At 42.0% G+C, this 17500-nt stretch overlaps 2 protein-coding genes across 2 annotated transcripts; both read left to right on the forward strand.

The window, feature by feature from the left end:
• Window positions 1-5737: 5737 nt before the first annotated feature.
• Window positions 5738-8162, forward strand: LOC137874321 (homeobox protein Hox-D11b-like). The gene is made up of 3 exons (XM_068712958.1): window positions 5738-6416; window positions 7541-7682; window positions 7968-8162. Exons 1-3 carry the CDS (start codon window positions 5738-5740, stop codon window positions 8059-8061), a joined length of 915 nt encoding a protein of 304 aa, XP_068569059.1. The 3' UTR covers window positions 8062-8162.
• A 4800-nt stretch (window positions 8163-12962) lies between these two features.
• On the forward strand, window positions 12963-16254 carry LOC137874320 (homeobox protein Hox-D9b-like). Its single transcript, XM_068712957.1, has 3 exons — window positions 12963-13686; window positions 15405-15696; window positions 16213-16254. The coding sequence occupies exons 1-2, from the start codon at window positions 12963-12965 to the stop codon at window positions 15647-15649; spliced, it is 969 nt and encodes a 322-aa protein (XP_068569058.1). The 3' UTR covers window positions 15650-15696; window positions 16213-16254.
• Window positions 16255-17500: the final 1246 nt, after the last annotated feature.

A 17500-nucleotide genomic window follows, 5' to 3' on the forward strand; every position in this document is an offset into this window, starting at 1 on the left:
TGCAATGCGCAGCGTTTTATGACCACACAGCACGCGAGGTTCAGGCTGCAAAAAACCCACATATTTACGATTCATCATTTTGTAGGTTTTCCTTTTTAGTAAAAAAAAAAAAAAAGACTTATTATACAAAATAAATGTAAACTGCTGAATGTCACGTGCACACCAAAGCAAACGAAGGCCCAGCTCAGCCCCTCAAACACACACACACACACACACACACACACATATACATACACACACACACACACACACACACACACACACACACACACACACACACAGTGCACTGGAGATGTTGTGGAATCCTCTCGAATATTCAGCAGCATTTTCTCAACTCCCAGCTGAGCTGTTTCGGATTAGGCTGCAGTGTGCAGAGATTTGGCCTTCAGCTTGAATGCTCACAGCTTCCTCTGGAGACCGAAGAGTTATGAGCCTAATAAAACTCTCTCTCTCTCTCTCTCCACCCCCCCTACATCTCCCCCTTCCTCACTCTCTCTCTCACACACACACACACACACACACACACACACACACCCACCCACACAAACAAAACACAAACACATTACGTGTATTATAACCGATGAGTAATCTTGATGCTGATGTTTATTTCCGTTTCATTAACCCGTAATAAATTAAACGCTAAGATAAAAATGAAATGTGGGAACCTTTTTTTTAATCTTTATACAACTCTTCCAAAAAGTAGGCCCTGCGTGTGTGTGTGTGTGTGTGTGTGTGTGTGTGTGTGTGTGTGTGTGTGTGTGTGTGTGTGTGTGTGTGACAAATGGATTTTGCAAAGTCACACTAAACAGTAATCACATCATCTTTGATCAAGGCAAAAATCATCATTAACAGATTTACTTTATATGTATCTTATTTTGAAAAGCCTTGCGATTTGGAGAAAGCGCGGATGAATTCGTTGATTTGTACACGAGACCCAGACTGTTTAGGAGCATACGTCTAAAAAAAATACACGGATAGAACTGTAACAGGTTTCGTTGTGCAGCAAAAGTGAAAGTGAGATTTGGGTTTAATTAAACACAGCGTATCGTATAAACCCGTGTTATTGTAATCTCTTAGTTGAGATCTTAACGCACACTCTGGTGGTTTTGATTTAACATTGGTATTGCTGACCTCCAGGTCTCCCCGGTGAGGATGAAAGAGGTCCAGCATTGCCACCATTTGCTGTCTGCTGGCTGAACGGCACGCGGTTCAAACACGCTTCAGTTCTGGGGGGCTTTAGACCCTTTTATTGGACCGGCCGGTCAGCGTGTTGTCCGGCAGAGGAACAAGGAGACACCTGCTTTCTGGAGAAACGCTCACGCCGACGCACGGCTCGCTGCTCGGCCTCTCACCCGCAACGCGGTAAGCCTCCACTATATGCTGGGTTCTTGTGCTTTTTGCGCAGCTGTAAAGTCCCGCTGTTCGGTAATTCACGTCCGACCGCTGCTGTAAACACGTGTTTGTTTCTGTGCTTCTGTCCTCTCACTTCCTGTCTGTTCGCTGACGTTTCAACGCGCCACAATGTGAATCCTGCACGTTCACGATTTTTTAATGCGCAACACATTTACTTTAAAATGGACTAAAAAGAAAAAAAACGGTGAGCTACACAATATTATTATTACAAAACTGTGCATTTTAGAAGGTTTATGAAGGGAAATAAAGAAACAAATAAAGAAACTAAATAGCTTACATGCTGGTTTTTGACCTATTTAAATTATTTGAATTAATTCCACATTATGTATTTATTTACAGCGCGCAGAGATGAGAGTTAACCGATGTTCATTTGATAATTAACATGTTAATACGTGAAAATAGATACACTGTTAGATGCAGGACTAGCGTCACTGTCAGCCTTCTGGGGTTTATTTACCATATTTCTGCTTTCTGTTTCGACACTTCAGGTGTTTTAAAGCCAAAATGAGACCACGCGACAGCTCAGTATCTCCGGTCTGAATCCGATTCGTTAATCGGATTTAGTCCCGATACTGAAATGACTTCGGTTCATTATGGCAGCACACGTGATCTCACTTTAAACTGTGAGCTTCTTCACTCGTTCTGTTCTCGTGTAGTTGTCGGTTTGGATCCCAATGTTGCGTAAACACACACTCAAGATAATTGTTTTTTGCATTTACTTTAATTTAGCTGTTGAGCATTAAATAGCAAACATCTTTTAATTGGACATATATATTTATTATACAGTTTAATTTCCATACTTTTAAGGTTTTTGTATTGCTTTAGACCAAAGGGCCTTCCAGCGTTGGTCTATTTGTGATGACTTAAAATAGCCATAATGCACATTTTAGGACTACATCAGATTCTTCAAAATCACTGAAATGTTCAAGGAAAAGTTCAGAATAACTGCAGGTTATATAAAAGTCACATTGACAAACATATGGGATGTAACCAGAAACAGAACCAGCCAGCTGAGTGTCTGCGGGTGTAAACAGTGCACGCGCACTGCAGGGACTCTGAAATGTGCATCGCACGGCCCTCTTGGTCAGAGAAGCATCCGTGAACACCTGTGACACAGACTGAGACGTCTCGAGTGTAGCACGCCCACCTGCAGAGACACCTGCTGAGACACCTGAACGTCAGCACAGCGCATGTGTCGCGGCAGCTTGTGAAATAGTCACGAAATGCCATCTGTTGTTTTTTAAAAAAAATACATGTTCTGGTCTTTGTGTGTCGCTCAGGATGAAAACTGAAGCCAATTGAAAGTCAATTAAGATCCGTATTCGTGGTGGAGACGCACGTTTAATGCATCCACGTGACTAAAGCAGCAGTCTGAGCACGAGACAAGTTGTCCAAAAAAGACCCCTCATGGTGGGCGTGAGGGGAAGTGGATGAGTCCAACAAAACACAGGCCGGTGTTTGACACCATGTTGTGGTTTTTGTTGCCTCAACTTCACAACATCATGTCTTCCCTTGGAAAAAAAAAAAAAGTATTTGTGTCCCAGTACACAAAACCAACAGATTGCATTTTTTTTTTCGTGCATTATTTCATGACCTGCCGCGAGACCGTGTTGGCGATATTAGCGAATAAGAAATGATTGGTATTTGTTTTTCACAGCAGACACAGGCGTGATTGGAACCGTTAACGGTAAACCACGACAGCGTGAACGCGCGAGAGTCCAAAACAAACTAAAGCAAGGAAACCGGAAATCTGAATTCCTTACTGTATTTGTCCAACATGTCTTCTATGAAACATGTCCCTCTTGTTCAGCACACTGTTATTCACATCTTAACTACCATTCAAAACACGCACGCTGACTATTGGCATTATATTTCATGACGGTGGTGAACAAAACTGAAAAAGCCTCTCTCTCCGGCTGTGATTTACATCTCTTCCGTACTTCGGGGCCTTTTTCTTCTTCGTTTGTCCCTGTAAAATCGTGTGTCCCTGTTGTCCTTCATTAAGATATTTTACGGCGTCTACTCTCTGAAGCCGGCGGCTCGCTTCCTCAGCACACAGCCTTTCATTTCTATTTATTCAACCTTCATTCAGGCCTCACTATCGAGTACCTGGCGCTGCTTTTAATGAAGCTGATTTGTGTTGTTGTTGTTTTATGTACATTTTAATGTCTGGATGCGGGATGTTTTAAAGCACCTTTTTTTGAATAAGAGGACATTCTTACACGTGCAAAGAAAGGAGGATTTTGTTCTACCTTTTCCACTCAATAAAACAGACGATAAAGTGTTTTTTTTCTGTCTCTGACAGAAGCCTCTCTGGGTTAGCGTTCCCTCTGTCTTCTGTCTCCGGCCTGATGACGTAATGAACCTGAGCGGACACGTCCACGGGCTACAGACCCCGAGATGGAGAGCAGAGAGAGGTTTCGGAGGTCTGGGTTCACGGACCTCGCGTGTTGTTTGCTCTTAAGTTCAAATCTTATTTATCAAAAAAAAAAAATTTTTTGTGGCATCAAATGGCCCTAACTTGAGCTTATGTGAACGTGCGTGTTAAGAAGTAATTGAGAAATCTTTTTTTTTCCCGTCACATGCATCTATATTCACTTTGATGTGATCAGCGGCGTGTCAGAGTCCATCCTATAATATGATATGATATCCATACAGTAAAAAAAAAAACAGAACATCAGAAGAACAGAAGTGACTGTGGGCGTTTAGCCTCTCTTCACAACAACAACAACAACAACACTGATGTGTCTCAGCGAGACGTCCTCATGACGAGTGAACGCATAAAATATGAAACATCTTTTGATTAGACACGTGCATTTATGAGCATTAACTGGGAACAACTCCCCCCGGCGCACTACAAGGGTTTCTTTTACTTGATAAGGACATGACAGGAATGTAACCTCCCCACGACTAATGCTGCTCTACCGCCGCCAAAACACTTGTTTACTACCAGCAGTGCTGCTACTACTTCGAAAACAAGTAGTACTCTTACTAGGCAGTACTCATCGACGGAGGGTGACGGGTCACCAGTTCACGTACTGCTGTTCATGTATCTGCTGCTGCCCTTGATATATTTTGATGAATCAGATTTATGTGAGACTAAAGTCTGAAGTTGTAGAGTTAGTGAGGCGTGTATTAAAAAGGAAAATGAACAATAAGTTGTTGGTTATCATGATGCAAAAGCCCATAAATAAAGTACAAACTCATTCAATGTAAGGTTGAACTGATAATATAGTTTGCCAAAAAATACTGAGCTGATAATGTAAACTGCATATTGGTTTTATACAAGTTTTAAAAATCAAAAATCGCAACATTTCTCGCAGGGATGAAAATCCTTTTTAATTGTTTATGCAAATGCCCGAATTTAAAAGAAGTTCAACACTATGAAACACGCAGCTGTCAGCAAAATGTCAGAGTTATTGAGCGTTAAAAATCTTGTGAGTAAAATGAACATTTGATGCTCGATCCTGTAGCTCGACGTCACCGTTAACAACACTGTAGAAAGCCGGACTTTATTCTTTAAATATTAGGGATCGATGCTTCACATGTGTGCAGTAATGTGTATCCAACCACCCAATCTGATTATATTGTAGTTTTAGCTTTTGTTTGTTTTATTCCTACTGATGTCTCTTGTTCCACTTTGCTGTAATCCTGCAAAATGTCCCCACTGTGGACAAACAAAAGATCTGAAGATAAGATCTTATCTTCACCAATCATCATCCTCTTTTAAATGAGAATGTCTTTTTGTCTCTCAGTCTGGACCTCACGAGACAGGATTGGGGGGGGGGGGGGGGTAAAAGAAAACCATTTAAAGGGCTAAAGTAAGCCTCCTAAATGTCCAACATGGGCTTTGAAGTAGAGCTGCTAAGACTCGTCCGTGCTCCGTATTTCGAAGAAAAGTTGCTCTGAACATCGGGGTGTGGTTTTTACAAGTTGAACAATATCCAAGAATGTCTCGTGACAATGAGTGCGTGCCACAGCAGATCCAGTTTTGGGGCAGGCTCAAGGTCAAACACTATGTTTTCCTCACTTTGCAGAAGAGTATTGAGAGGTGGTTTCAGGGGGCGGGGATGAAGATATGTGGGGAAAAAAGGCTTTTTTTTATTTATGGTATATTCCACTTTCTTTGTTTTAACCTCCAGGGCTTGTGTCACGATGCGGAGATATTAAGTTTATTGATTATAATTACAGAAACAACTCATTTGCCCCCATGTGGATTGGGAGAAGGGGGTCGACATTATTGCCCTGTTCATATTTGTAGGTTTTGTTAATTCTCAGGCCAAACCACACGCTGTTCGAGTGATTGAAGTATTTTAAATCGTCCATGTATTTACCGAGCTGCACCTATCCGTCACAGTCGGACTTTGGCTCCATCACTTCGCCGTTTTTAACGGAGAGCGGCGCCGCTCTGCTGGACCAGAACGCCGCGTCGGCGAGACGACCGTCCGACTGCCGGGGCTGCTGCCACCACGAGCCGCGGCAGCAGTATCCTCCCCCGTGGAAATGGACCCTCCACCGGGCGGAGCGTCCCATCGCCTCTGCGCCGCCGTCCCGCGTCCGTTTGCCGGGGGACGCCGTTCACCGCGAGTACCGGGGACTGCGATCCTCGCCCGAGACGATGCTCAACCCCGGGCAAGACTTTCTGTACGGTGGAGCCGTTTACGGCGCCTCCGGGTTTCACGCAGCGGCGTTGGCCGGAGACCCGCGGGGCTTCCCCGGCGGATACGCGGCGTTCAATCCGGAGTCAGAGCTCCTCTTCCCGGCAGCGCTCAACAGAGTCCTGCCGCCGGTTTTTGACCAGTTTTTCGAGGAGAGAGTGGACCCGAGAGCGAAGACTACACCCGGGAGCCAGCGGCAGAAAGAGACGAATCGGGCCCCGCGGACGAGCTGTCACACCGGGGGGAGCGGCAAGGTGAGGGCGGGGTCAGAGTCACCGCGGGCCGGGAAGGAGGACGAGGAGGATGCGCCGTCATCCAGCGGCAGTGGAGGAGACTATTCCCCGGGTTAGTGGAAGTCGTGCAAGGCTTTGATTTCAAGAATTCAAATAGAGAGAAAGTATCATTCCTAACAGAGATTTTTGAAAGTTTTTAAAACGCCCGCGTGCTTATATTTATACGCAGACAGGGCCTTCAACCGATAACTAGATTTGAGGTGTTTCAATAACATCAATAGATGCATATATAGGTATTATAATTTACATAATTCCAACCTATCACCTCCATGTTCTTTAATATAACTCTGTTTGGCTAAACTGAATGAAAATGTTGGAACCGGAAAAGGCCCAAACGGCCACCGAGAAGAGTCTTTTAATTGTTGACATTTTGTCATAAACTAAACTATGATTAAACTCTTACATGTAGGTGTTTGTTTATTTGTTGGCTGATATGATGTGTTTATTCAGTCTAATATTAGACCAGGTTCGTCTTTTCAAAATAAAGCTATTGGGGACTAAATATTATTAACAATAACACACAAAAAAATGGAGCCAATATTCTACTTTATTTTTACGCTACATCTCTAACACCTGAATGTATTTAATGCTCCCAATATAACAACTTAATATTTCTCAAACTGAATATTGAGAGACTGTTGAATATTTATACGTTTAAAAAAAATAATCGTATTTTTCATGTGAACTATTATTTTAGAATGTGATTATTTATCTATTTACATCAATACAATGAGTTATTATTCAATATTCTCTCCATTTGTTGGCAGTTCTTACACCTCCAGCTGAAGGCGGGTTGTTGGTCGAAAGAGCAAACGGTCACGTGGGCTACTAACCGTGCACGTGGGCCTGCGACTGACACACTTTCAGATCCAAAAAACGCAAACAACGTCAATTTGTCAGGAGAGCTTTGATTCTAGACTTCACTGAAACGTGATGAAGTTCACGTTAACGTCTCGACTTAGACCTTGAAATTCAGCTTTAATTAAAAATGAAAAGTCACTTCAGCTAAATGAATCTCCTGATTCACGTGGAGGTAAAAGGTTGCTGCAGCATTCACAGCATAGTGTTGCATCGGTGATGTTCCAGACACACTCCTGGGCTTATAGCTCTGAACATTAGACGACTAACTCTTCTTGTGTTTTTTGGGGTTTGTTGTCATCCTGCCTCTCGCTCCAGCAGAGCCCCCTGTGAGGAGGAAGAAGCGCTGTCCGTACTCCAAGCAGCAGATCAGAGAGCTGGAGAGAGAGTTTCTGTTCAACGTCTACATCAACAAGGGCCGACGCGTGCAGCTGTCCAGCCTCCTGCGTCTGACAGAGCGGTGCGTTGTATTATCTTTAATCACGAGTTAGTCTGTTCTGATTCATTGACTCGACCTGGGCCGAGGCCCAGAACTCAACGTCTTTGGGTTTTGGACTGTTCATCATCATCACATTTCTAGATCGGCCTTTTTCCCCCTATCTGACTATAAAATCAAGACAATATTTGTCAGATGAATTGATATCGATCAAAGTAAATGTACGTGATGATCATCATGCAGTATTCTGCTGAAGTACCCTCCGGCACCGATGAATCCAACTTTGTTTCTGGTCCTTTGCTGATCCAGACAGGTGAAGATTTGGTTCCAGAACAGGAGAATCAAGGAGAAGAAGCTGAAGAGTGAGAGAGTGCTGTACCACTCAGGGTACCACTTGTTCTGATGGACAGCGGGACGGACAAAGACGTGAGAGACAACCTGTGTGACAGCTCTGCATTGTCCCACCCATGAGGAGACAGGTGAATACATGAATCCAAGATGTCACCGCAGAAAGTCCCCGTTGGTTACTGACATCAAGACGATTGCTTTTTGTATTACAAGTTTTCTGAAAATGTTAAATATGCAATATGATCTATTATTGTATCAAACTTGTGCTCATTTGCATCCATTTCCAAAACGTAAATCTGAACATTTGATCTAAAGCCAAGTTCTTGTTTCATCTTGTTGACATATTAGAGTCAAAGGTTTGAAAAGAGGGAGGTTTTTTGGATTTCTCTTTGCATCCCTCAATAAATCAGAAAAACACTGTCAGCAGCCATTAAAAACCCATTTTCTCCATGTTTTTATTAATAAGATGTAGTATAAATCAGACTGTGAATGCTGTGTGAACGAACCCCTCAGTAGAAAGCTTCAGGACTCAGAGAGGAATGAAGGTGTGAAGTTTGGTGGATGTCAGAGCTGCTGAAGAGGAGATTTCTGGATCAGAGTCTGAGAACATTTAGAGGAAAACGTCCTTTAAAGAGACGTTCAGTTAAAGTCCAGACATTTAGAATGAACTCATAGATACCACCATGACACGTCACCAGCTCATCACTCACACTAAGAAGACTATTCTTTGTGTTGCAACTTTTCTGAAATGTTTAAATATGCAAATGAGGCATTATGTAATTGTACCTTTTAGTGAATTTAGGAGAAACATAAAGACGCAAACAGACGTGAAATAAAAAAACTAAATGTGTATTTTTGGATGTTTTCTTTCCACTCGTCTTAAAGATCACATGCAATCAAAATAACCCAAAAATCAAACATGTAACCAGTGTTTAATAAAACTGTGGTTTTGCCTGTAGTGTCTCGCCTTAAAATAGTCAAAAATAAAGAACAAAAGAAATCAATAAATCCGGTTCCTTCCTGAGTTTTTCCACAGCGTCTCTTTAAAGTCACATGTGTTGTTGTGAAGAAGTGAACTCGCTCCTTCCTCTCCTTTAAAACATACATTCTTTATCCTCTTCCTTACAAAACAAACAACAACAAAGTCAACAGAGGGAAACCTGAAATACATAAAGCTGGTCTGTGGAGCCTCCTGTTTATTCCACGTCTTTGATTGTTGTGTGTTTTAACATTGACCTGCACTGCTGACAGTCTATATGTGCTGCATTAGATATCGTTCTATCTGCATTGATTTCTGAATATCAAATCCTCTCAATGTTCACGTGAATTTGGTAAATATGAACATACTTATTCCTCAAAAGAAATCTAACTCAACCATCTATTTAACATATATGAATATAGTCATTTTAGGCAAGCGAAGACAATCTAAATTCATCATCCTGAGAGCGGCTTGATATTGTTCGTGTTGTGTTTTTATGTAAAATACTGTAGAAGCTGACTGCATGAAGAAAGCAATATGAGCTCAGTCATGTTCAGACAATCAACGAGTCTTGCTTTGTTCCACGTGTGTTTCCTTGCATTTACTGACGTCATTATATTCATGTTTCATATATCAATACATTTGAAGACGATGTAATAAAACACGTTTGCTTTAAGAGGAGCTGTGTGTTGCTTGTTTTGAACAAGGCTTTGAGTTGACTTTTTTTTCCCAGGAGTGTGTGATCCTCAATTTTGATGTTAAGTTTAATGATGTCGTAGTTTCAAATGCATTTATAATGTAAAAAAAGGCAAATCATTGCGGTATTTAGAGGTTAGAACGAGTCTGTTTGTGAATCATAAACACTTCTTAATGAGGCCGCAAACCAGTCCACGCTTTTCAAATGTGCTCTGAAAAATAAAACGTCTTATGAAATCAGAGAAACTATTAGTTATTTTAATGGCTACAGTGTAAAACCAGTCACAGGATGTTGTCTGAATGGTGTTTTTTTCCACTGCAATAAAATTAAATGAACATGTGTGATCACTTCTGCACCCAAAAAAAAAAAAAAAAAAATTCCCAGAAGCTCAATTAAACAGACTCACATTTCAATCGGATGACGCCGTGAATCGTGAACACAAGCAAACTAAAAAGGCAGATTATTCAGCAGCAGCTCGCTGCCTCGAGAGGAACTATCAAAAGAAAAACGGGTGAAAGTAGGAAATAGCGTCTTTTGTCGTCGTGTGCATTTCTGGACCCAGACGGCGGAAAACACGCAGTGAGTCCAAGGCTGCAGATGAACCTTGAACCGCAAAACAACCACAACACACCACGCCGTCGCCACCACCATTTCCTCCACTTAAAGGCCTTTTTATTGGGGCAATACAGACCGTCTGCTGTCCCTCTCATTCTCTCTTTGTCCCACGCATTCACTCAGTCTGTGTGTGTGTGTGTGTGTGTGTGTGTGTGTGTGTGTGTGTGTGAGACGTGAAACGGAAAGACAAGGAGATGAAAGGAGAGATTGTGTTTGGGTTTATTGTAGGTCATTGGTTGAATGCCTTTAGTCCGAACTACTTTGTATTTGTATTTAACCAACACAGGCATGTTTCAAGCGGATCTATTTCTATTCCTATTATTGCTAAAGCATCTTCAAGAAGTGGGTAATGTGGTCTAATGACAGTAATCACATGCGACTGAAAAGTATAGGCCTGGAAACAGGAACGCGTAGTCTAAGCACAAACAGGTATCGTAGTGCAAATCGTAGAGGCGTCACATGTCAGTCATAATAAAGAGTTTGGTGCCACAGAGCAGAAGTTGTTTGTTGCAATAATAGCAACAAAGCTTGTTTATGAAGCACATTTCATCCCAGATGGAGGAGAAAGATGCCGCACGAAGCGTCAGCAAACGTGGACGATTTCAGCCACTGAGATCAAACATGATAAACTCAAATTAAAACAGGTACATGATAGACATGCTGTATATCTATATAGATATAGATATAGATATAGATAGTGATAGAGAGAGACAGACAGCTCCTCCATCAGAGCAGTTATGATGTTACTGCCATCTAGAGGAATTTATTGCAGTAATGTCCCTCTGGCCTCAATCCTCAAAGGTCCAGCTAAATGAAATCATAAGCGCTGATTCATGTGTTTCTTCATTTTATGACTGGGGCCAGTTTGACAGGGCTTCTACCGAATACTAAATAATAATCATAAAAAAAGGATGTAAAGTACCCGCCTGTTGAAGTGTTCTTATCTTGCATTTTGTGCAGTTTTAGGACTCCCTCCGGTTTGCACACGCGGGTTTTGAACTCATCCCGCCAGCAGATGGCGCTACAGGTGCACAAGAGACAGCGATCAAGGTCTATGTTAGAACGTGTTGCAGCAGTTCCTTTTGTGCCTCTAAGCCACGCCCCCACACCGATAATCTAATTGTATAATATGTAGAATAGTTCATAACCACTGGTTCATTTGACGAATATATCTATATATACACATATGTACATATAGATATATATTTGTATCTACATATATATATCTATATATATAGAGATATATATATCTCTATATATATATGTACATATAGATATATATTTATGTATCTATATATATATCTATATGTACATATAGATATATATATTTATGTATCTACATATATATATCTCTATATATATAGAGATATATATATCTCTATATATATATATGTACATATAGATATATATTTATGTATCTATATATACATATATATGTACATATAGATATATATTTATGTATATATATATATATATATGTACATATAGATAGATATTTATATATATATATACATAAATATCTAGAGAGAGAGAGAGAGAGAGACAGAGAGAGAGAGAGAGAGAGAGAGAGAGAGAGAGAGAGAGAGAGAGGTACTATATGTGTCTTTATAAATGTCAATTATGTATTATTATATAACAGCCCTGATTTCACCTTAATGAAGATGCATTTTTTAAGATAACCCAACGTTTTATTAAATGATTTATTTATCTTAAAAAACACGTCATCCTTCAGTTTTTATTAAAAAGTATAACTCGCCAAAATTGGAGTGGAACAAAACATCCAAAGGAAAAAAAAATAGCCTAACCAACTCATATATAAAAATATTTATATATATATAAAAAATCCATGCAGCTTTGCAAAGCTGCCAAAAATAGGCTAATGGGTAGACTGTTAGAGAGTAAGTAATGAATTAAGTAAGTAAATAATTAAATACAAATAACTGCTTTAACAGAATCAGGTAACAGGTTTGCGGAAACGAGATCCAATTAAAGGCAGCAATTAAAAGAAAGCTTCACGCTGCGCCACCAAAATCCAGGTGATTTTGCGAGAAAGTCACAATATTTTCATTGTAACATCAGAATAATAAAATAAGAAAACCGACGAATACAAAATCCAAAAGCAACTTGTCCTCAATCCCGTTACTTTATGCCACAATAAATGTGATTTTGTCACTAATTAGACGCTTTGACTTTGCATTAAGAAAGTGGTTTGGCAGAAGCACCTAGTAAAGTGTAATACCACACACACACACACACACACACACACACACACACACACACACACACACACACACACACGCTTCAAACAGGCTTGTAAAGGACTCCCCGCTACTTTTTATTCGACTTGTAAAACGGTGTTTCAAGTACGGAGATTTAGAAAGCTTGGCCTATGTGCGCTACATCCAGGCCCATCTGGCGGGCAGGCTACAGGGCCTATTATCACGTTTCTGAGCACAAAAGAATGCGAAGATTTATTCCCTATGCTGGGTAAATACAGTCCAACCATGTGATCCGCGGTGTAACCAATGGGCGGCCGAGACGAAGGTATGGGCAAGGAAAAAAAAAATACTACCATTTTAGGGGAGGATGTAAGCCACTATACCGGCCCCATCTAACGTTTTACAGTCGCACTTAAGTGTCTTTTTATTGAAATCATAAAATAAACATGTCGCTAACGAATTATTATTCCATGATGGGGCTCCAGACTGAGGAGCCGTACGGGGCGCACTTCATCCCGGGAGGCTTGCAGGGTTCGACGGCCGGCTGCACGAAGCCAGCCCGGAGAGCGGAGGAGGAGGAGGAGGAGGGGACCCCCGGCTCACACATTCCGGATTTTTCGCATTTTTCCAACAAACAAGCGAGTTTAAACGGCTTCTCTCCCTGGGTGAACACCTCGACGTCCTCCTCGCCCTCCTCTCCGCAGCTGCAGTCCACCCCCGGCGCCTCCATCCCCGGCCTCTTCCACCCACACCACCTCCTGAGCCACCAACACCACCACCACCACCACCACCCGTACTACGGCCCGCAGACGCAGACCCACGCCGAGCACCTCGCGCCGTCCGCGGTCGCTTCCGACAGCAGGTTCGTCCGCTGCTGGGAGGGGGCGACCCCCACCTCGGAGACCTCGCTGTCGCACGCCTCGGCCGGGTTCCCCGGGTGTGTCCCCGCTCAGGGTGACCTCTCCGATCCGAGCCCGAGGTACGAGGCGGTCAAACCCGAGAGTTCGCCGCCGCCTCCGCAGCCGCCGTCTTCGCGCGACAGCCCCGGGGATTCCAGCTTCGCCAGCCCGACCGAGGTGGTCCTCGAGCGGCTCGGGACCGTGGAGGAGCTGGGAAGGAAGCCGGAGCCCAAAAAGGAGGACGAGGAGAGAAAAACAAAGCTTGACCCGGGTAAAGACAGATACAAGCTACCAACCTCAGGAATGTTTATTAGCGTTTAAGAGGTGGCGATACACAGGTGTGTGTGTGTGTGTGTGTGTGTGTGTGTGTGTGTGTGTGTGTGTGTGTGTGTGTGTGTGTGTGTGTGTGTGTGAGCGAGAATGTGGCCTAAGTAAGTAAGTGTGTGTGACTTTTATAGCCCTATAAATGTCTTGTAAACGGTAAAATATAAAACTTTATTGTCCATTAAAATAATGAAGGCGCTATTGCTGTTATTTAACAATTTGTCACTATAGAGAAAACAGGTAAAGCTTCCGTCTGCACGTCTCTCTTTGTGCAGGAAGTAGAATGATGACTTATTCTATTTATCTTGCAATTCATGCACGAGCTTATTTTGCCCTTAAAATGAATACACACGCATGTACACTTTAGACTGCATGTGTGCACGAGCACGTGTATCCTAAACGACCTGGATAATTTATAGGGCCTTTACTGTTAGGCGTGCACGCTTCATAATGCAGCACGCCTCAACCACAAAGAAACAGTTCCGTATTAATAAGGACATTTTTCTTTTTACTTATTAGATGCACCAAAATATTTTTAAATGCTTGATTTAAAATAAACTAAAATGAAAAAGGAGCAAAAAAAAAACAACAACTGTCGTGGAGCTAAATAAAATGGCTGGGCCAATAATAATAATAATAATAATAATAATAATAATAATGATACATTTTATTGGATTTTTACAGTTTTTCTTTGCCTTGTAACTCTCTGTACACATAGGCTTTTGGTTTATTGTTAAAAATGATGTAAAATTGAATATGAACTTCCTCTAGCTTGTCAGAAAATTAGGTTTAAACCACTTTAAAAGTCCGGGTTTTAATCTAAGAGTTCTACTTGTTGGTCAATAAAGGTTTTCAGGACATCTGTGCTGAACAAAGTGTGCAAAGATGTCCTCAGTGAGGTGTGAGTACATGGCTGCCAACCCCCCCCCCCCCCAAAAAAAAAGCCCAAATACTTGTTGCTCTGTGTCTGTCTGTCCGTCCAACTCCGCTTTTCACAGCCCTGTCTGGCTGCCTTCACGTCTCTCTTTAAGTGGCCAGTAAATTATTTCGGATCAGTCAAAAGGTTCAAACACCGCGTTCACCCCACTGTAACAGAGTTTGGCTTTTTGGACCAAACTCACGCAGAGATTTACACTTTATTGGGTCCTCTGCTGTTTTTACTACTACTAGCTGTCCTCCCAAAAGACATGTCCATCTTTAAACAGGTTTACAGCCACACGCGGACCCACAGACATGCGTTTACACAACGACACGTTATGGTTAAGTTATTGAAACGAAGGCGTAAACAAGCCTGATGCTACAACTGTGGTAGCTTTGCTAAAAGGAGGAATATAGTTTAAAATAGAGGACACTAATCAAACACAGTGTGTGTATTTATGGAGCTGAGTTTGAGCTTGAGTGAGATTGTTTCTGTTTCTAATGAGCCAAAAGTTGCAGGCTCATAAAAGCTGTTCCTGTGAATGTTTTTTTTTTTCTTCTGATTTTTATGTCAGTCTTTGAACTCCTCACACACACACACACACACACACACACACACACACACACACACACACACACACACACACACAAGCACCAGCAGCAGCAGCAGCAGCAGCAGCAGCTGGCGTGCGGTTAAAAGTAAAAACATCTCTACGCCACCCTGTGCGTCTCTTCTTCTTTCTGCAGAAAACCCAGCAGCGAGTTGGATCTACGCCAAGTCCACCCGGAAGAAAAGGTGTCCGTACACCAAACACCAGACCCTGGAGCTGGAGAAGGAGTTCCTGTTCAACATGTACCTGACCCGGGACCGGCGCCTGGAGGTGGCGGCACTCTTAAATTTGACAGAGAGACAGGTCAAGATCTGGTTCCAGAACAGACGGATGAAGATGAAGAAGCTGATGATCAGAGAGAGGAGGGGTGGGAATGAATGATGGATTTTTTTCTTCTTCTTCTTCTTCTCTCTCTCTCCAGGATATAGGTGAGGATGTGGTGAGATTATAGCTGATAAAAAAGAAAACGCAGTGCACCAAGATGCCCCAACATCTTTTTTAACACCAGCTGGCACCAGCAGCTGTTACTAAGCAACGGCTTGCGAAGCCAACATGGCTGCCCTTGGAAAAACTGCAGGGGGGGCGGGGGGGGGGGGGGGGGGGGGGGGGGGGGGAGAGAGACCAGGATGTGTTGTAACACAAAATATTCCTCAGAATACAACGTTCAAATTTACAGAAAGAGCCATCAATTGAAAATAAGAAAGAGAACACAGTTAATATCAAAGAGTTTGCTGTTTTTATGACGCATCTGTTTTTGTTGAGGCTGTATATCTCACACGTCCCGGACAAAACCCCCAAAAAACACGACTTGACACATACTTGACTCCACAGAAACGGTCTGTGCTTCCCGCCAGAGTAACAAATATCGTTTTATGATTTAATGCTGAAACTTTTTGTCCTCATAAAAAAAACTGCTTTTTTGTTTTGTTTCCGGTGTGTGCCAGACGTGACCGCGCTTCACCTGCCGTCGGCCTGAAATGGTGTTTATTTGGAATCAACATTATAACCAGAGGGATAAAGTGGAGAAGATGGAACCAACGATATGAGCGATTAACCGCATTTAATTGATCCCTGAACGCTGATCTGCGCGTTCGCGGTTCTTTTTAGGACTTCCTGCCAATGTGCTGCTCGGTTCACGCGACGCGCTTACATGTGAAACACATGACAACAACGTCACACGTGTTGTCATGTGTCATTACACGTGAAACCTTTTTTTTTTTTTGTTCTCGTCAGTGGTGGAATGTAACTAAGTACATTTACTCAAGTACTGTGTACTTAAGTACAAATCTGAGGTATTTGTACTTTACTTGAGTATTTTCATTTTCGGCTGCTTCTACATTTCAGAGGAAACGATTGTACTTTCTACATGTATGTTAACATTTTAGTTACTTTGATAATTTAGATGATTGAAACAAAAGATGAGTAACTAATAGGTCTTAATATATTATTATTATTATTATTATTATTATTATTAGTACAGGTGAATATACCCAGCAGTATACAAAGTAATCAAAATGAGCTCTTACATATTGATGCTAACACTTCTACTTCAGTAAGACTTTGAATGCAGGACTTTTACTTGAATCTTGAGTATTTGTACTTTGTAGTATTGCTACTTTTCCTTTTGTCTTTCCAACACAATCTCTGTGGAATAGTCACAAAATGAAATCTATGGGTTCCGTGTACAGGAACACAGGTTTTCTTCTTCTGTGTCGCTCGCCAGGACTACGACTAAAGTTAGGTTGAGACAACAAGAAACACTGAGTTAGGTCCAGGAAACACATCAGAGTTAGGCTCAACGTGTTTCTGTTTACTGGGTTAGGTTCACAGAGGCGTCACTTCACAACAACACGTGGTTACAGTCCTGTGTTTGTTTGACCCGTCCACCACAAGCGGTCTTTCTCAATATGTAATACTGCGTCGCTATATAGCTGCATGCAATTCATTTAAAAAAAAAAAAAAGGATTCTAATTGACTTTTCATTGGCATCGTATTCGTGCTGAGCGACACACAAAAAAAGAACCAGACAATCCGTGTCATACTCAAATTTAAATACAGAAATGTTAACTATGAATTAAAGAAAAAGGCTAATTATGAAGTAGACAGAAGGAGGCTCAGCACACAGATCACCGCTGTGTTTGCTCTCTGTGTTACAACCAACCAGTCTCCCCTAAAGATGGCCGTCCTGAGGGGACGCTCCACCTCTGCTTCATCGATGAGCTTCCTTGTTTT

Source organism: Cebidichthys violaceus, unplaced genomic scaffold, assembly GCF_023349555.1.
Source record: "Cebidichthys violaceus isolate CVI_PGR_0920_01 unplaced genomic scaffold, fCebVio1.0.p SCAF_187, whole genome shotgun sequence".
Lineage (NCBI taxonomy): Eukaryota > Metazoa > Chordata > Actinopteri > Perciformes > Stichaeidae > Cebidichthys > Cebidichthys violaceus.